The sequence below is a fragment of the Heptranchias perlo genome, chromosome 39, assembly GCF_035084215.1.
Source record: "Heptranchias perlo isolate sHepPer1 chromosome 39, sHepPer1.hap1, whole genome shotgun sequence".
NCBI classification, from domain to species: Eukaryota; Metazoa; Chordata; class Chondrichthyes; order Hexanchiformes; family Hexanchidae; genus Heptranchias; species Heptranchias perlo.
In genome coordinates this window covers 3,222,983-3,244,624 of record NC_090363.1, presented here as the reverse complement: position 1 = coordinate 3,244,624, position 21,642 = coordinate 3,222,983, and the positions used below count along the sequence as shown (strand labels likewise).

At 50.1% G+C, this 21,642-nt stretch overlaps 1 protein-coding gene across 1 annotated transcript in view; it reads right to left on the bottom strand.

Moving 5' to 3' along the window:
* The window catches only part of LOC137305090 (lysosomal thioesterase PPT2-A-like), a 39,842-nt gene that overhangs the window by 7,701 nt on the left and 10,499 nt on the right, over window positions 1-21,642 (bottom strand). The window contains exons 3-6 of the mRNA XM_067973870.1: window positions 17,289-17,384; window positions 5,142-5,249; window positions 1,937-2,020; window positions 192-276 (exon numbers count right to left, since the gene is read on the bottom strand). Of these exons, the coding sequence (XP_067829971.1) occupies window positions 192-276; window positions 1,937-2,020; window positions 5,142-5,249; window positions 17,289-17,384 (373 nt within the window). The remainder of the gene's footprint in view (window positions 1-191; window positions 277-1,936; window positions 2,021-5,141; window positions 5,250-17,288; window positions 17,385-21,642) is intronic.

The window sequence follows — 21,642 nt, the reverse complement described above, 5'->3', positions numbered from 1 at the left end:
CACAACACCCCCCCCCCCGTCACCACACCCACCTCACCACAACACCACCCCCCCCCCCCCCCGTCACCACACCCACCTCACCACAACACCCCCCCCCCCCCCCGTCACCACACCCACCTCACCACAACACCCCCCCCCCCCCCCGTCACCACACCCACCTCACCACAACACCCCCCCCCTCCCACTCGTACCTCGACTGCCACGGGGTTATGACCCCATCGTCCGGTCCCCCAATCAGAACGAGATTCTTGATCCTCAGAAAATTTTTCTTCCATTCTAATAAAAAAAGGACAAAAAAAAAAATCAACAGATCAAAGAACGAGAAACCCCGCCAGAGTCTGGTAAACAACCGCCATTACATCCCACGGAGCAGGTACAAGAAACACTGGACCCTCTGGGACTGGGTGGTATAGTGGGCCAGACACTGTCCTTTCCCCCTCTGGGACTGTGGTACAGTGGGTCAGACACTGTCCTTTCCCCCTCTGCGACTGGGTGGTACAGTGGGTCAGATACTGTCCTTTCCCCCTCTGGGACTGGGTGGTACAGTGGGTCAGACACTGTCCTTTCCCCCTCTGGGACTGGGTGGTACAGTGGGTCAGACACTGTCCTTTCCCCCTCTGGGACTGTGGTACAGTGGGCCAGACACTGTCCTTTCCCCCTCTGGGACTGGGTGGTACAGTGGGTCAGACACTGACCTTTCCCCCTCTGGGACTGGGTGGTACAGTGGGTCAGACACTGTCCTTTCCCCCTCTGGGACTGGGTGGGACGGTGGGTCAGACACTGTCCTTTCCCCCTCTGGGACTGGGTGGTACGGTGGGTCAGACACTGTCCTTTCCCCCTCTGGGACTGGGTGGTACAGTGGGTCAGACACTGTCCTTTCCCCCTCTGGGACTGGGTGGGACGGTGGGTCAGACACTGTCCTTTCCCCCTCTGGGACTGGGTGGGACGGTGGGTCAGACACTGTCCTTTCCCCCTCTGGGACTGGGTGGGACAGTGGGTCAGACACTGTCCTTTCCCCCTCTGGGACTGGGTGGTGCAGTGGGTCAGACACTGTCCTTTCCCCCTCTGGGACTGGGCGGGACAGTGGGTCAGACACTGTCCTTTCCCCCTCTGGGACTGGGCGGGACAGTGGGTCAGACACTGTCCTTTCCCCCTCTGGGACTGGGTTCAACTCCAGTCCAGGTTAACTGAATGTAAGTTCTCTCTCTCTATTGGCTATCATGGCTCAATTTGGGCGATGATCAATGCAGTTCCTAATCTGCTGGTCTGCCATTCAGGGACACAACAAACATAGCTGGTGTGGAAAATGAAAAATTACACACTTTTACAACAGAGTGCACTGTCCCTACACAGGGCTGAGGACCAGTGGAGGGCGCTCCACGATAGGTAGCTAGTGCTGTACCTGCCCTGGGAGTGTTTGATGGGACAGTGTGGAGGGAGCTTTACTCTGTATCTAACCCTGTACCTGCCCTGGGAGTGTTTGATGGGACAGTGTAGAGGGAGCTTTACTCTGTATCTAACCCTGTACCTGCCCTGGGAGTATTTGACGGGACAGTGTAGAGGGAGCTTTACTCTGTATCTAACCCTGTACCTGCCCTGGGAGTGTTTGATGGGACAGTGTAGAGGGAGCTTTACTCTGTATCTAACCCTGTACCTGCCCTGGGAGTGTTTGATGGGACGGTGTAGAGGGAGCTTTACTCTGTATCTAACCCTGTACCTGCCCTGGGAGTGTTTGACGGGACAGTGTAGAGGGAGCTTTACTCTGTATCTAACCCTGTACCTGCCCTGGGAGTGTTTGATGGGACAGTGCAGAGGGAGCTTTACTCTGTATCTAACCCTGTACCTGCCCTGGGACTGTTTGATGGTGACTGGTGTTCTGGAAAGTACCACCTGTGATAAGCCCGGCCCTGCGGCCCATCAGACCAGACTGTGTTACCTGTGGCGTTTGGGTTTTCCCTCTCGCTGTTCAGGAAGGCCAAGTAATCACTGGTGTTGAGGTAAAGGTCGTGATGGTGCGGGTCTGAAACAGACACAGAAACAAATCAGACATTAGGACCTGATCTGATCACTCGTTACATTCACACTGTACACAGTCAGAGCACAGGGACAGTGTGTGACAGACCGACATTCACACTGTACACAGTCAGAGCACAGGGACAGCGTGTAACAGACCGACATTCACACTGTACACAGTCAGAGCACAGGGACAGTGTGTAACAGACCGACATTCACACTGTACACAGTCAGAGCACAGGGACAGTGTGTAACAGACCGACATTCACACTGTACACAGTCAGAGCACAGGGACAGTGTGTAACAGACCGACATTCACACTGTACACAGTCAGAGCACAGGGACAGTGTGTAACAGACCGACATTCACACTGTACACAGTCAGAGCACAGGGACAGTGTGTAACAGACCGACATTCACACTGTACACAGTCAGACCACAGGGACAGTGTGTAACAGACCGACATTCACACTGTACACAGTCAGACCACAGGGACAGTGTGTAACAGACCGACATTCACACTGTACACAGTCAGAGCACAGGGACAGTGTGTGACAGACCGACATTCACACTGTACACAGTCAGAGCACAGGGACAGTGTGTGACAGACCGACATTCACACTGTACACAGTCAGAGCACAGGGACAGTGTGTGACAGACCGACATTCACACTGTACACAGTCAGAGCACAGGGACAGTGTGTGACAGACCGACATTCACACTGTACACAGTCAGAGCACAGGGACAGCGTGTAACAGACCGACATTCACACTGTACACAGTCAGAGCACAGGGACAGTGTGTGACAGACCGACATTCACACTGTACACAGTCAGAGCACAGGGACAGTGTGTGACAGACCGACATTCACACTGTACACAGTCAGAGCACAGGGACAGCGTGTAACAGACCGACATTCACACTGTACACAGTCAGAGCACAGGGACAGTGTGTAACAGACCGACAGTCACACTGTACACAGTCAGAGCACAGGGACAGTGTGTGACAGACCGACATTCACACTGTACACAGTCAGAGCACAGGGACAGTGTGTAACAGACCGACACTCACACTGTACACAGTCAGAGCACAGGGACAGTGTGTGACAGACCGACATTCACACTGTACACAGTCAGAGCACAGGGACAGTGTGTGACAGACCGACATTCACACTGTACACAGTCAGAGCACAGGGACAGTGTGTGACAGACCGACATTCACACTGTACACAGTCAGAGCACAGGGACAGTGTGTGACAGACCGACATTCACACTGTACACAGTCAGAGCACAGGGACAGTGTGTAACAGACCGACATTCACACTGTACACAGAGCACAGGGACAGTGTGTGACAGACCGACATTCACACTGTACACAGTCAGACCACAGGGACAGTGTGTAACAGACCGACATTCACACTGTACACAGTCAGAGCACAGGGACAGTGTGTGACAGACCGACATTCACACTGTACACAGTCAGAGCACAGGGACAGTGTGTAACAGACCGACATTCACACTGTACACAGTCAGAGCACAGGGACAGCGTGTAACAGACCGACATTCACACTGTACACAGTCAGAGCACAGGGACAGTGTGTAACAGACCGACATTCACACTGTACACAGTCAGAGCACAGGGACAGCATGTAACAGACCGACATTCACACTGTACACAGTCAGAGCACAGGGACAGTGTGTAACAGACCGACATTCACACTGTACACAGTCAGAGCACAGGGACAGTGTGTAACAGACCGACATTCACACTGTACACAGTCAGAGCACAGGGACAGTGTGTAACAGACCGACACTCACACTGTACACAGTCAGAGCACAGGGACAGTGTGTGACAGACCGACATTCACACTGTACACAGTCAGAGCACAGGGACAGTGTGTAACAGACCGACATTCACACTGTACACAGTCAGAGCACAGGGACAGCATGTAACAGACCGACATTCACACTGTACACAGTCAGAGCACAGGGACAGTGTGTGACAGACCGACATTCACACTGTACACAGAGCACAGGGACAGTGTGTAACAGACCGACATTCACACTGTACACAGAGCACAGGGACAGTGTGTAACAGACAGACATTCACACTGTACACAGAGCACAGGGACAGCGTGTAACAGACCGACATTCACATTGTACACAGTCAGAGCACAGGGACAGTGTGTGACAGACCGACATTCACACTGTACACAGAGCACAGGGACAGTGTGTAACAGACCGACATTCACACTGTACACAGAGCACAGGGACAGCGTGTAACAGACCGACATTGACATTGTACACAGTCAGAGCACAGGGACAGTGTGTGACAGACCGACATTCACACTGTACCCAGTCAGAGCACAGGGACAGTGTGTGACAGACCGACATTCACACTGTACACAGAGCACAGGGACAGTGTGTAACAGACCGACATTCACACTGTACACAGTCAGAGCACAGGGACAGTGTGTAACAGACCGACATTCACACTGTACACAGAGCACAGGGACAGTGTGTAACAGACCGACATTCACACTGTACCCAGTCAGGGAGTCAGGAGGTGAGCCACATACCCAGCCTCTGATCTGCTCCAATAGCCACGCCATTTATGTGGCTGGTCCAGTTCAGTTTTTGGAGAGTTTTTGGGGCTGAGAGGATTGGCCACCAACAACCACCACCATCTTCCCTTGTGCCAGGTATGACTCCAGCCACTGGAGAGTTTTCCCCCTGATTCCCATTGACTCCAGTTTTACCAGGGCTCCTCGATGCCACATTCAGTCGAATGTCGCCTTATGTCAAGGGCAGTCACTCACACCTCACCTCTGGAATTCACTCCGTGTCCATGTATGGACCAAAGCTGTAATCAGTTCCTGGCGGAACCCAAACTGAGCATCGGTGAGCAGGTTATTGGTGAGAAAGTGCCGTTTGATAGAACTATTGGCGACTTCTTCCATCACTTTGCTGATATTTGAGAGCAGATTTATGGGGCGGTAATTGGCCGGGTTTGATTTGTCCAGTGTAATCAGACTGATAGTCACACTGTATCGTCAGAACACAGGGACAGCCTGTAACCAGACTGATATTTACACTGTACACAGTCAGAGCACACGATCTTGGTTACTCACCGTTCCAGTAGTTACAGATGGAAACACACTGTCCAAATTGCGTGTAACAGAAGTGGTAAAGATTGGACTTCACATAATGCGGGAAAAGCCATTTCAGGTAATCAGTATCTGTCAGAGAGAAAGGAAGTCAGTCACTACTCTCGGGGTGGGGTGGGGGACTCACAAATACACACAGGGAGAGTCAGTCACTGCTCCCGGGGTGGGGGCGGGGGAAGAAACACATACATACGTTAGCAGATGAGATTTTGGTAACTGGACAAGTGGACTGTTGAACTGTTCTACCCTCCTGTCCAAGATGGAGGCCACTGAACCTCTGAACTAAAAGTGACCTTTGCTCTGACTGCAGGTATCAGCGGTTTATTTCGGTCCTGCTTGCTTGAGTTAATCACCTCAGTCAGGATTTGCTTTAATTGTGTCGGCACCAGTGTTCTTAATTGGGTTGTGCCTGTGTAAATTAATTACTAATTGTGCAGTGATAGGATGTGAAACAGATGTTCTTTGTGGGGAAAACTGCATCTTCTTCGAGATGGAATATATTTGGATTTTCAAAAGGCCTTCGATAAGGCACCACATAGTAGACTCATGACGAAGGTCAGAGCATGTGGAGTCAGGGGACAAGTAGCAGAATGGATGGCAAGCTGGCTACAAAACAGAAAACAGAGAGTAGGTTAAAGGCAGTTCCTCAGACTGGCAAAAGATGGGAAGTGATGTTCCACAGGGATCGGTGCTGGGACCACTGTTGTTCACCATTAATATAAACAATTTGGACTCTGGAATCGGAAGTACAATTTCAAAATTTGTGGACAACACCAAATTGAGGACTGCAACAAAATACAGGAAGACATTAATAAACTTGTAGAATGGGCATGTAATTGGCAATTGAATTTCAATATAGACAAGTGTGAGGTGGTACATTTTGGAAGGAAGAATAAGGAAGCCACATACTCATAGAAACATAGAAAATAGGAGCAAGAGAGGCCATTCGGCCCATTCAAAATGATCATGGCTGATCGTCTAACTCAGTACCCTGTTCCGACTTTTTCCCCATATGCCTTGATCCCTTTAGCATTAAGAAATATATCTATCTCCTTCTTGAATACATCTAATGACTTGGCCTCCACTGCCTTCTGTGGTAGAGAATTCCACAGGTTCACCACCATCTGAGTGAAGAAATTTCTCCTCATCTCGGTTCTAAATGGCATACCCCGTATCCTGAGACTGTGACCCCTGGTTCTGGACTCCCCAGCCATCGGGAACATCCTCCCTGCATCTAGTCTGTCTAGTCCTGTTCGAATTTTATATCTTTCGATGACATCACCTCTCATTCTTCTAAACTCGAGTGAATATAGGCCTAGTCGACCCAATCTCCCCTCATACATCAGTCCTGCCATCCCAGGAATCAGTCTGGTAAATCTTTGTTGCACTCCCTCCATGGCAAGGACATCCTTCCTCAGATAAGGAGACCAAAACTGCACACAATACTCCAGATGTGGTCTCACCAAGGCCCTGTATAACTGCAGTAAGACATCCCTGCTCCTGTACTCAAATCCTCTTGCAATGAAGGCCAACATACCATTCGCCTTCCGAACTGCTTGCTGCACCTGAATGCTCGCTTTCAGCGACTGGTGTACAAGAACACCCAGGTCTCGTTGCACCTCCCCTTTTCCCAATCTATCACCATTCAGATAATAATCTGCTTTTCTGTTTTTACAACCAAAGTGGATAACCTCACATTTATCCACATTATACTGCATCTGTCATGTTCTTGGCCACTCACCCAACTTGTCTAAATCACATTGGAGCCTCTTTGCATCCTCCTCACAGCTCACATTCCACCCCAGCTTTGTGTCGTCTGCAAACTTGGAAATGTTACATTTAGTTCCCTCATCCAAATCATTGATATATATTGTGAATAGCTGGGGCCCAAGCACTGATCCCTGCGGTACCCCACTAGTCACTGCCTGCCACTCGGAAAAAGACCCGTTTATTCCTACTCTCTGTTTCCTGTCTGTCAACCAATTTCTCAATCCATGCCAGTATATTCCCCCCAATCCCATGTGCTTTAATTTTGCACACTAACTCTTGTGTGGGACCTTATCAAAAGCCTTCTGAAAATCCAAATACACCACATCCACTGGTTCTCCCCTATCTATTCTACTAGTTACATCCTCAAAAAACTCCAGTAGATTTGTTAAGCATGATTTCTCTTTCATAAACCCTTGCTGACTTTGTCCAATCCTGTTAATGCCCTCCAAGTGTTCTGTTATCACATCTTTTATAATAGACTCTGGCATTTTCCCCACTACTGATGTTAGGCTAACTGGTCTGTAATTCCCTGTTTTTCTCTCCCTCATTTTTTTAAATAGTGGGGTTACATTTGCCACCCTCCAATCTGTAGGAACTGTTCCAGAGTCGATAGAATTTTGGAAGATGATCACCAATGCATCCACTATTTACAGGGCCACTTCCTTTAATACTCTGGGATGTAGATTATCAGGCCCTGGGGATTTGTCAGCCTTTAGCCCCATTAATTTCCCTAGCACTATTTTTTTTTACTAATACTGGTTTCCTTCAGTTCCTCCCTCTCACTAGACACTTGGTTGCCTAACATTTCTGGCAGGTTATTTGTGTCCTCCATTGTGAAGACAGAACCAAAGTATGTGTTTAATTGTTCTGCCATTTCTTTGTTCCCCATTATAATTTCCCCCATTTCTGACTGTAAGGGACCTACATTTGTCTTCACTAATCTTTTTCTCTTGACATATTTATAGAAGCTTTTACAGTCAGTTTTTATGTTCCCTGCTAGTTTACTCTCATACTCTATTTTTCCCCTCTCAATCAATCTCTTTGTCCTCCTTTGCTGAATTCTGAACTGCTCCCAATCCTCAGGCTTGCCACTTTTTCTGGCAATTTTATATGTTTCCTCTTTGGATCTAATACTATCCCTAATTTCTTTTGTAAGCCACGGTTGAGCCATCTTTCCTGTTTTATTTTTGCACCAGACAGGAATGAATAATTGTTGTAATTCCTGCACACGTTCTTTAAATATTAGCCATTGCCTATCCATCGTCATCCCTTTTAGTAAAGTTCCCCAATCTATCATAGCCAACTCGCACCTCATACTTTCGTAATTTCCTTTATTTACATTCAGGACCCTAGTTTCAGATTCAACTATTTCACTCTCCATCTTAATGAGGAATTCTATCATGTTGTGGTCACTCTTCCCTAAGGGACTCCGCACAACAAGATTGTTAATTAATCCTTTCTCATTGCACAATACCCAGTCTAGGATCACCTGTTCTCTAGTTGGTTCCTCAACGTATTGGTCTAGAAAACCATCACGTACACACTCCAGGAATTCCTCCCCCACAGTATTATTGCTAATTTGGTTTGACCAATCTATATGCCTATTAAAGTCACCCACGATTATAGTTGTACCCTTCTTGCACGTGTCTCTAATTTCCTGTTTAATGCCCTCCCCTACATCTCCACTACGGTTTGGGGACCAATAGACAACCCCGACCAACATTTTCTGCCCCTTGGTGTTTCTTAGCTCCACCCATACAGATTCCACATCGTGATTTTCCGAGCCAATATCCTTTCTCACTATTGCATTGATTTCCTCCTTTACCAACAACGCTACCCCACCTCCTTTCCCTTTTTGCCTGTCCTTCCTAAATATTGAATACCCCTGGATGTTCAGTTCCCATCCTTGGTCACCCTGCAGCCAGGTCTCCATAATCGCAACTATATCATAACCGTTAATATCTATCTGCACTGTTAATTCATCTAGCTTATTGCGAATGCTCCGCGCATTAAGACACAATGCCTTTAGGCTTGTCTTTTTAAGATTGCTGGTCATCTTAGTTTTATTCTGCACTATGACCCTATTTGTTTTTTGCCCTTGTTTTCTCTGCTTTCCACGATTGCTTCCTCCCTTTCTGTCTTTTGTTTCTATCCTTGTTTCCCCCTCCTCTGTCTCCCTGGGGGTCCTAGTGCAAGAAAATCAAAAGGTTAGTATGCAGGTGCAGCAGGTGATCAAGAAGGCCAACGGAATGTTGGCTTTTATTGCTAGGGGGATAGAATATAAAAACAGGGAGGTATTGCTGCAGTTATACAAGGTATTGGTGAGACCGCACCTGGAATACTGCATACAGTTTTGGTGTCCATACTTAAGAAAAGACATACTTGCTCTCGAGGCAGTACAAAGAAGGTTCACTCGGTTAATCCCGGGGATGAGGGGGCGGACATATGAGGAGAGGTTGAGTAGATTGGGACTCTACTCATTGGAGTTCAGAAGAATGAGAGGCGATCTTATTGAAACATAGAAGATTGTGAAGGGGCTTGATCGGGTGGATGCGGTAAGGATGTTCCCAAGGATGGGTGAAACTAGAACGAGGGGGCATAATCTTAGAATAAGGGGCTGCTCTTTCAAAACTGAGATGAGGAGAAACTTCTTCACTCAGAGGGAAGTAGGTCTGTGGAATTTGCTGCCCCAGGAAGCTGTGGAAGCTACATCATTAGATAAATTTAAAACAGAAATCGACAGTTTCCGAGAAGTAAAGGGAATTAGGGGTTACGGGGAGCGGGCAGGAAATTGGACATGAATTTAGATTTGAGGTTAGAATCAGATCAGCCATGATCTTATTGAATGACGGAGCAGGCTCGAGGGGCCGATTGGCCTACTCCTGCTCCTATTTCTTATGTTCTCATGTTCCCATCCCCCTGCCATTCTAGTTTAAACCTTCCCCAACAGCACGAGCAAACACCCCCGTGAGGCCATCGGTCCCGGTCCTGCTCGGGTGTAACCCGTCCCGCTTGTACAGGTCCCACCTTCCCCAGAACCGGTCCCAATGTCCTGGGAATCTAAATCCCTCCCTCCTACACCATCCCTGCAGCCACACATTCATCTGGTCTATTCTCCTGTTCCTATACTCACTAGCACGTGGCACTGGTAGTAATCCTGAGATCACTACCTTTCAGGTCCTGCTTTTTAATTTATCTCCTAACTCCTTAAATTCACCTTGCAGGACCTCATCCCTTTTTTTAAACCTATGTCATTGGTACCAATATGGACCACGACTACTGGCTGTTCACCCTCCCCCTCCAGAATGCCCTGCAGCCGCTCCGTGACATCCTTGACCCTCGCACCAGGGAGGCAACATACCATCTTGGAGTCACGTTTGCGGCCGCAGAAACGCCTATCTGTTCCCCTTACAATTCAATACCCTCTCAATATAGCCCTGCCACTCTTATTCCTCCCCTCCTGTGCAGCAGAGCCACCCGTGGTGCCACGATCTTGGCTCTTGCTGCTTTCCCCTGATAAGCCATCTCCCCCAACAGTATTCAAAGCGCTATATCTGTTTAAGAGGGAGATGGCCCCAGGGACTCCTGCTCTACCTGCCTAGTCCTCTTACTCTGCCTGGCGGTCGCCCATTTCCTTTCTGCCTGTGTAATCTTTACCTGCAGTGCGACCATCTCACTGAACGTGCTATCCACGATAATCTCAGCATCACGGATGCTACACAGTGAATCCACCCGCAGCTCCAGCTCCGAAATGCGGTTAGCCAGTAGCTGCAGCTGGACACACTTCCTGCACACATGGTCGCCAGGGACACCATGACTTCCCACATAGTGCAGGAGGAGCATATCACGGGTGCGAGCTGTGCTGCCATGACTTGCCTTAGATTTACACTGTGCTCACCTCTCGGACTCTCCTCTCGCTCTCAGACTCTCCTTTTACACTGCGCTCACCTCTCGGACTCTCCTTGGAAAATAAGAGTCTAAATGAGGTAGAGGAGCAAAGGGATCTGGGGGTACAGAGCCGTGATGAGTTGGTATCTGTCCCGGTTCATCCCCAACAGTTCGGTAACACAGGACGCTGTGCTCTACGGGCTGTTCCCCGGGACGCACACCGAGACAGATATCAACTGCAGCTGGAAGACCATCAACTCGGTGAAGGAGGCCCTTTGGTCCGCCTGAAACCTGCTGGTCTTCCAGCTGTCCACGACCGAGTGTTCCCGACTGGCACACTCCAAGGTCCGGGAGTACGTGCAGTGGGACGCACTGAAGCGATGTGCAGCGTACCCAAGGGCTCTATGGGGAAAGGCCATCGCACTTTGTATTGTACAGCATGTATTATAAGGTATTACTGTGGTTTTAAATTGTAATATTGGAATCATATTGTGATCAGTGTTGTGTTTTTGAATTATATCACCTTGGAATTGTGGTATCTTTAAATTTTATGAAATAAAGTATATTTTGAAATTTTACAAAATCTGGGGGTACAGATACACAAATCATTAAAAGTAGTAACGCAGGTTATGAAGGCCATGAAGAAAGCAAATAAAGCACTGGGGTTCATGTCTAGAGGGATAGAATAGAAAATCAGGGAAGTTATGTTAAACTTGTTTGGAATGTTGGTTAGGCCACACTTGGAGAACTGTGAAGAGTCCTGGTCTCCATAGTATAAAAATTATATAGAGGCACCAGAGAAGGTGAAAAAAAGATTTACTGGGATGATACCAGAACTGAGAGGTTATCGGAAAGATTGAACAGGTTGGGGCTCTTTTCCCAGAAAAGAGAAGGCTGAGGGGTGACCTGATAGAGGTCTTTAAAATTATGAAAGGGTTCGATAGGGTAGACGTAGAGAAGATGTTTCCACTTGTGGGGGCGACCAAGGGCCATAAATATAAGATAGTCACTAATAAATCCAATAGGGAAGTCAGGAGAAACTTCTTTACCCAGAGAGTGGTGAGAATGTGGAACTCACTCCCACAAGGAGCAGTTGAGGTGAATAGTGCAGATGCATTTAAGGGGAAGCTGGATAAACACATGAGGGAGAAAGGAATAGAAAGATATGCTGATAGGGTGAGATGATGAGGGGTGGGAGGTGGCTCGTGTGGAGCATAAACACTAGACTGGACCAGTTGGGCCAAATGGCCTGTTTCTGTGCTGCACATTCTATGTAACAAGGAACTGCATGGGAACAGATGTTCTTAACTGACTTGAGATAAAAGAGAAACGCAGGAATGGCTGTACAGGTATCCTCGAATAATGATAATCAGTAATAAATTAGTAAGAGTGAGCTATAAAATAGCTGAGTTGGTCGCTGTGTTTTAGAACGGATCCAGGCGGGAGGAGGGATCTGCAACAATAGATCAGTTCCCCCGGATCAGGCAACGGTGATTCATTCTCGATCTGTGCAGTACTGTGAATAAATTCTGTTGATTGAAACTTCTCTGCGAGCACATTTATTTCTGGTGTCTGAAGTCACTGGTCACATGAACAAGAATGGTGTAATCAACAGTCTGGCACTCGAAAGGGGACACCAATAACAGGTGTCACAGGGACACGAAGAGGCAAGGGTCGTAAACTAACTCTCCTGTGTTTAGTTATACAAGGGCAAAGGATTAATCCTATTTAACCAAACTGGAGGAAGTAATCACTCAGAATGATAACTGTCTTGTGTTCGTCCTCAGTTTCGATTCTGTTTGCATCTTTCGTGGGTTTTCACCTCTTCTTTCACACCTCCCTCACTGTTGTCGTACTGAAAGATTTATTGACTGCTCTATTTAGCCTCTGCTGCTATACCTTTCACTAGTTCTCTCATTGGTCTCTCTGTTTCTCCAGTTTCCTACATTCATGCCAGTGAACCTCTTCCCCATTCCCCAGAACAGAATTTGTCGAGATAATTTTTGTTTTCTTTCCATCACTTTGAATTGATCCATTGAGGGTCACATTTGTTTAGTCTGAGCTTGCTGATTTTTGGTTCGTATTTATCCTGCATGCTCAGAATTATACCTTTAAAGGTATTCTCTACTGAGGTTTTGTCAAATAACTTCCCCCAGAACTGAGAGGATATCAGGAAAGATTGAACAGACTGGGGCTCTTTTCTTTGGAAAAGAGAAGACTGAGAGGTGACCTGATAGAGGTCTTTAAGATTATGAAAGGATTTGATAGGGTAGACATAGAGAAGATGTTTCCACTTGTGGGGGAGACCAGAACTAGGGGCCATAAATATAGGATAGTCACTAATAAATCCAATAGAGAATTCAGGAGAAACTTCTTCACCCGGAGAGTGGTGAGAATGTGGAACTCACTATCACAAGGAGTAGTTGAGGCGAATAGCATAGATGCATTTAAGGGGAGGCTGGATAAATACATGAGGGAGAAAGAAATAGAAGGATCTGCTGATAGGGTGAGATGAAGAGGGATGGGAGGAGGCTCGTGTGGAGCATAAACACCAGCATAGACCTGTTGGGCCGAATGGCCTTTCGTTGAATTTAGCACTTTTGTGCCTGGCGCCTGGTGTGGTGTATTTCTGACTCCCAGATCACGTTAAACTTGATCATTTTGTGCCCTCTGCCCCCCAGGGATACTTTGACTCCCGTTTCCTGTACATGAACTGGGTCATTTACACATACCAGGGTCAAGATACGTATTGCCTCTCGATGCTCCCTTAGCACACTGGATCATGAAGCAGTCACGCATTTGTTTTGCGATCACTGATTTCGGAAAACTTGGGTTTTCCCAGTTGATATCAGGTTGGCTGAAGTCTCCCATTACACTAACTATCCTGTTCTCCGATACCCTTCCTACCTCTTCACAGAGCAATTTGTCCTCGGGTGTCAGCCTTGGCTCAGTGGTACCATTCTCACCTCGGGGTCAGGTCATGGGTTCAAGCCCCACTCCAGGACTTAAGCAACCTAATGTAGTCACCGCTCTACAGGCCCCACAGACAGCGAGGGTCAGTCACCGCTCTACAGGCCCCACAGACAGCGAGGGTCAGTCACCGCTCTACAGGACCCACACACACTCCAACCTAATGTAGGCTGATACTCCAGTGCTGCACTGTCAGAGGTGCCGTCTTTTGGATGAGGCATTAAAGAGAGGTCCTGTCTGCCCGCTCAGGTGAACATAATAGCACTATTTTTTGAGGAGCAGGAGAGTTCTCCTGGTGTCCTGGCCAACATTTATACTTCAAACATCACTAAACTAAATTGGCTGCTGCAATTCCATAGATCACAACAACGACTACACTTCAAAAATACCTCATTGACTGTGAACCTCTTTGTAACGTCCCAAGGTCACGAAAGGAGCTTTATATAAACGTAAGTACTTTCTTTAAGTACCATAACCCTAGACTTTGTAGCAGTCCACACACAGCGAGGGTCAGTCACTGCTCTACAGGCCCCACAGACAGCGAGGGTCAGTCACCGCTCTACAGGCCCCACAGACAGCTCGAGTCAGTCACCGCTCTACAGGCCCCACAGACAGCGAGGGTCAGTCACCGCTCTACAGGCCCCACAGACAGCGAGGGTCAGTCACCGCTCTACAGGCCCCACAGACAGCGAGGGTCAGTCACCGCTCTACAGGCCCCACAGACAGCTCGGGTCAGTCACCGCTCTACAGGCCCCACAGACAGCGAGGGTCAGTCACCGCTCTACAGGCCCCACACACAGCTCGGGTCAGTCACCGCTCTACAGGCCCCACAGACAGCGAGGGTCAGTCACCGCTCTACAGGCCCCACACACAGCTCGAGTCAGTCACCGCTCCACAGGCCCCACACACAGCTCGAGTCAGTCACCGCTCTACAGGCCCCACAGACAGCGAGGGTCAGTCACCGCTCTACAGGCCCCACAGACAGCGAGGGTCAGTCACCGCTCTACAGGCCCCACAGACAGCGAGGGTCAGTCACCGCTCTACAGGCCCCACAGACAGCGAGGGTCAGTCACCGCTCTACAGGACCCACACACAGCTCGGGTCAGTCACCGCTCTACAGGCCCCACAGACAGTGAGGGTCAGTCACCGCTCTACAGGCCCCACAGACAGCGAGGGTCAGTCACCGCTCTACAGGACCCACAGACAGCGAGGGTCAGTCACCGCTCTACAGGACCCACAGACAGCGAGGGTCAGTCACCGCTCTACAGGCCCCACAGACAGCGAGGGTCAGTCACCACTCTACAGGCCCCACAGACAGCGAGGGTCAGTCACCGCTCTACAGGCCCCACAGACAGCGAGGGTCAGTCACCGCTCTACAGGCCCCACAGACAGCGAGGGTCAGTCACCGCTCTACACGCCCCACAGACAGCGAGGGTCAGTCACCGCTCTACAGGCCCCACAGACAGCGAGGGTCAGTCACCGCTCTACAGGCCCCACACACAGCTCGAGTCAGTCACCACTCTACAGGCCCCACAGACAGCGAGGGTCAGTCACCGCTCTACAGGCCCCACAGACAGCGAGGGTCAGTCACCGCTCGACAGGCCCCACACACAGCTCGAGTCAGTCACCGCTCTACAGGCCCCACAGACAGCTCGGGTCAGTCACCGCTCTACAGGCCCCACAGACAGCGAGGGTCAGTCACCGCTCTACAGGCCCCACAGACAGCTCGAGTCAGTCACCGCTCTACAGGCCCCACAGACAGCGAGGGTCAGTCACCGCTCTACAGGCCCCACACACAGCTCGAGTCAGTCACCGCTCTACAGGCCCCACAGACAGCTCGGGTCAGTCACCGCTCTACAGGCCCCACAGACAGCGAGGGTCAGTCACCGCTCTACAGGCCCCACAGACAGCGAGGGTCAGTCACCGCTCTACAGGACCCACAGACAGCGAGGGTCAGTCACCGCTCTACAGGACCCACAGACAGCGAGGGTCAGTCACCGCTCTACAGGACCCACAGACAGCGAGGGTCAGTCACCGCTCTACAGGCCCCACAGACAGCGAGGGTCAGTCACCGCTCTACAGGACCCACAGACAGCGAGGGTCAGTCACCGCTCTACAGGACCCACAGACAGCGAGGGTCAGTCACCGCTCTACAGGCCCCACAGACAGCGAGGGTCAGTCACCGCTCTACAGGTTCCACAGACAGCTCGAGTCAGTCACCGCTCTACAGGCCCCACAGACAGCGAGGGTCAGTCACCGCTCTACAGGTTCCACAGACAGCGAGGGTCAGTCACCGCTCTACAGGCCCCACAGACAGCGAGGGTCAGTCACCGCTCTACAGGCCCCACAGACAGCGAGGGTCAGTCACCGCTCTACAGGCCCCACAGACAGCGAGGGTCAGTCACCGCTCTACAGGCCCCACAGACAGCGAGGGTCAGTCACCGCTCTACAGGCCCCACAGACAGCGAGGGTCAGTCACCGCTCTACAGGCCCCACAGACAGCGAGGGTCAGTCACCGCTCTACAGGCCCCACAGACAGCGAGGGTCAGTCACCGCTCTACAGGCCCCACAGACAGCGAGGGTCAGTCACCGCTCTACAGGACCCACAGACAGCGAGGGTCAGTCACCGCTCTACAGGACCCACAGACAGCGAGGGTCAGTCACCGCTCTACAGGACCCACAGACAGCGAGGGTCAGTCACCGCTCTACAGGACCCACAGACAGCGAGGGTCAGTCACCGCTCTACAGGACCCACAGACAGCGAGGGTCAGTCACCGCTCTACAGGACCCACAGACAGCGAGGGTCAGTCACCGCTCTACAGGACCCACAGACAGCGAGGGTCAGTCACCGCTCTACAGGACCCACAGACAGCGAGGGTCAGTCACCGCTCGACAGGACCCACAGACAGCGAGGGTCAGTCACCGCTCGACAGGACCCACAGACAGCGAGGGTCAGTCACCGCTCGACAGGACCCACAGACAGTGAGGTTCAGTCACCGCTCGACAGGCCCCACAGACAGTGAGGATCAGTCACCGCTCTACAGGCCCCACAGACAGTGATGATCAGTCACCGCTCTACAGGCCCCACAGACAGTGAGGATCAGTCACCGCTCTACAGGCCCCACAGACAGTGAGGATCAGTCACCGCTCTACAGGCCCCACAGACAGCGAGGGTCAGTCACTGATCTAGAGGCATAGAGTGAGAGTTTGTGGCACGTGTCCTGTTTGAATGACATTGCCAATTATTGCTGCACTAGGTTTAGTTTGTGCTTTAGGCCCATGTCCACTAGGAACTCGATTGAGACTGTCCAAATCCTATTTGCAGAGCACTCGTACAACAAGCAGAGAGCGTCTGGGCTTAATTTGAACGTAGCTCCCAAGAGATGTCCAACCTGCTCCCTCATCCAGTGCCACCATTCGTTTCTACTCTCCTGATTTTCACCTCCTCGTGGCACAGTGAGCGAGATGACGTCTCGAACTTACCGCCATACTGGCCGAGCTGAGGAGAGGACAGAGATATCAAGGTGTCCACGTTGTGGTCTGGCATCGTGGAGAGAATACCTCGACAGACCAGGCCGCCTGAAAAACAGAGCAGAAAACACACACTCGGTTTCTATAAGAATATTCAGGAGAATAGGGCACAAGTTTCACTGGTTTTCAGGGCAATTTGGACTCCCAAACTCGGCAAGATCAAATTCCCACCCAAATACAGTCAGATCGCTGGGTGTTGAGGGACAGCTTCTGCAGTCTGTGTTGAAGAAGTCCTCAATATTCCACAGCCAAACACTAAAAACCTCTGCTTAAAGCTCCATTCCCACGATCGAGGCCCCGCATGGTTACCCTAAAGATTACTGGTTCCCTTCAGTACAGCTCCCAACTGGCCTTTCGATGGGGGAGGGAAGGTTGCACCTGTCAGCACCACTTGGCCATTTTCAAGTCAAGGCCAATGACCAGGTCAGTGTGGCAGAACCCACTGCACCATGGGCTGTGGTTTCCTGTCCGGAAAGCTTCCCCAACCTCACAATGAGTTCCCCCACTTAGACCTGAGCTGTGAAATAACGGGGAGTTGCTGAGCAGAGTGGGACGGAGGGAGGGGAATGAAAAATCGCGATCCACACTGAGGTGAGGCAGAAGAGCCCCCGCCATTGTCAAAGGCGATGTACATCTCATCCACTGACAGCAAGAAATGAACTCGGGAAAAAATATCCTGCCAAGCGATTCCACAACCATCGGATCAGATCAATGTTCTGCAGTCCTGCCACATCCAGTCGTGAATGGTGGTGGACAATTAAACAATCAACGGGAGGAGGAGGCTCTGTAAACATCCCCATCCTCAATGATGGCAGAGTCCAGCACGTGAGTGCAAAAGACAAGGCTGAAGCGTTTGTAACCATCTTCAGCCAGAAGTGCCGAGTGGATGATCCATCTTGGCCTCCTCCCGATCTCCCCACCATCACAGAAGCCAGTCTTCAGCCAATTCGATTCACTCCACGTGATATCAAGAAACGGCTGAATGCACTGGATACAGCAAAGGCTATGGGCCCCGACAACATCCCGGCTGTAGTGCTGAAGAACTGTGCTCCAGAACTAGCTGCGCCTCTAGCCAAGCTGTTCCAGTACAGTTACAACACTGGCATCTACCCGACAATGTGGAAAATTGCCCAGGTATGTCCTGTCCACAAAAAGCAGGACAAATCCAATCCGGCCAACTACCGCCCCATCAGTCTACTCTCAATCATCAGCAAAGTGATGGAAGGTGTCGTCGACAGTGCTATCAAGCGGCACTTACTCACCAATAACCTGCTCACCGATGCTCAGTTTGGGTTCCACCAGGACCACTCGGCTCCAGACCTCATTACAGCCTTGGTCCAAACATGGACAAAAGAGCTGAATTCCAAAGGTGAGGTGAGAGTGACTGCCCTTGACATCAAGGCGGCATTTGACAGAGTGTGGCACCAAGGAGCCCTAGCAAAATTGAAGTCAATGGGAATCAGGGAGAAAACTCTCCAGTGGCTGGAGTCATACCTAGCACAAAGTAAGATGATGTGGAGATGCCGGTGATGGACTGGGGTTGACAAATGTAAGGAATCTTACAACACCAGGTTATAGTCCAACTGTTTTATTTGAAAATCACAAGCTTTCGGAGGCTTTCTCCTTCATCAGGTGAGCTCACCTGACGAAGGAGAAAGCCTCCGAAAGCTTGTTATTTTCAAATAAAACAGTTGGACTATAACCTGGTGTTGTAAGATTCCTTACAAAGTAAGATGGTAGTGGTTGTTGGAGGCCAATCATCACAGCCCCAGGACATTACTTCAGGAATTCCTCAGGGCAGTGTCTTGGCCCAACCATCTTCAGCTGCTTAATCAATGACCTTCCCGCCATCATAAGGTCAGAATTGGGGATGTTCGCTGATGATTGCACAGTGTTCAGTTCCATTCACAACCCCTCAAATAATGAAGCAGTACAAGCCCGCACGCAGCAAGACCTGGACAACATCCAGGCTTGGGTTCATAACTGGCAAGTAACATTCGTGCCAGACAAGTGCCAGGCAATGACCATCTCCAACAAGAGAGAGTCTAACCACCTCTCCTTGACATTCAACAGCATTACCATCGCCGAATCCCCCACCATCAACATCCTGGGGGTTACCATTGACCAGAAACTTAACTGGACCAGCCATATAAATACTGTGGCTACTAGAGCAGGTCAGAGGCTGGGTATTCTGCGGCGAGTGACTCACCTCCTGACTCCCCGAAGCCTTTCCACCATCTGCAAGGCACAAGTCAGGAGTGTGATGGAATACTCTCCACTTGCCTGGATGAGTGCAGCTCCAACAACACTCAAGAAGCTCGACACCATCCAAGATAAAGCAGCCCGCTTGATTGGCACCCCATCCACCACCCTAAACATTCACTCCCTTCACCACCGGCACACAGTGGCTGCAGTGTGTACCATCCACAGGATGCATTGCAGCAACTCGCTAAGGCTTCTTTGACAGCACCTCCCAAACCCGCGACCTCTACCACCTAGAAGGACAAGAGCAGCAGGCACATGGGAACAACACCACCTGCATGTTCCCCTCCAAGTCACACACCATCCCGACTTGGAAATATATCGCCGTTCCTTCATCGTCGCTGGGTCAAAATCCTGGAACTCCCTTCCTAACAGCACTGTGGGAGAACCTTCACCACACGGACTGCAGCGGTTCAAGAAGGCGGCTCACCACCACCTTCTCAAGGGAAATTAGGGATGGGCAATAAATGCCGGCCTCGCCAGGGACGCCCACATCACGTGAACAAATTTTTAAAAATTTGGCTCGAGCCGAGTTGGGACATTAGCACAGGTTGAAGTCCCAAATCACACCGTACATCGCTCGGTCAAAATCCTGGAACTCCCCACCCAACGCCATCAACACAATAACCGCAGCGGTTCAAGAAGGCGGCCCAACACCACCTTCTCAGGGCAACTAGGGATGGTCAATAAATGCCGGCCGTGTCAGCAACGCCCACATCCCAAGAACAGAAATAATGGGTCACAAAACCGTGCGCTGGATGGTGATGTAACGTGGCCTGTACAGTGCCAAGCGTCACCACTGGTTTGGAGCCATGGAGGTTCTCATGTTTTTTAACCCATGGTTAAATGTGACCACTTTCCATCACAACTCAGGGTTCTGTGAGCTGCTCGATTCCTGTGCAGAAACAATGGGAGAAATATCACCAGTGTGTGGGCGGTGGGACAAAGGCTGAAGACACATCAGTACAGCACCCACAGACTGCGAGTGTCGGTCCACAGTTGAGGGAACGAGCTGTGGGGAGACAGTAGCAGCCAATCGCAGAAACAGGTTCTCCTTATTTACTCTCCATGATTTTGAACCTCGATCAAATCTCCCCTGAACCTTCTCTCTTCTCAGAATTCTGGGTGGACCCACTTTTTTCAAACAATTTAAAACCAGAAATTTTACAGGCCCTGCTGGAGCTCACGGAGGAAACAAAAGCACAACCATGCGTTTATGTACCACCTTTCAGGTCCTGGGGATGTCCCAAAACGCTTCACAGCCAATGAATTACTTTTGAAGTGCAGTGATTGTTATTTCGGCAAATGCAGCAGCCAATCTGGTTGGGAGGACTCCCTCATTCTGTAATCCAACTGAACCACACGGATACCAAGAACAAAAATTAGCTCAACCCCTTAAAACTGCTGTGCACCCAGCACAAACAATAAAACACACGTGTAAAATGCAATAAAATACTTTAATAAACAGCACCCATATGCTTTCACCCTCCAGCTGCCTCAATGATAGCAGCTGCAAACTGTACGGAGTGGTGACCCAGACCATATGCTTTTATATCCAAGGATATGAGCCAGTCAGTGCCCCTCAGTGCTAACAAGGAGGACAGCGCACCTTTAAAAGAAGCTCAATGGTGCTGAGCAACAGTCACGAGCTCAGGCTGATTGGAAGAAATATCACCAGTGTGTGGGCGGTGGGACAAGGGCAGGAGACACATCAGTAGAACACCTTCAGACTGAGTGTCGGTCCGCCGTTGAAACGAGCTGTGGGGAGACAGTAGCAGCCACCGCAGAAACAGGAAGAGCGTGGCAGAAACAAATTACAAAAGGTTCTTGCAACAGTTCTTTGTCCCAACAGAACGAGTGAATTCATTTTTTAATATGGCTGAAGAGTCAGTGGTGACGATGAAATTTTCCTCTATTTCTGTCACTCAGCGTCATCATCCAGCACTCCCTGATCAGACACAGCACGGGGTTAGATACAGAGCAAAGCTCCCTCTCTACTGTCCCATCAAACATTCCTAGGGCAGGTACAGCACGGGGTTCGATA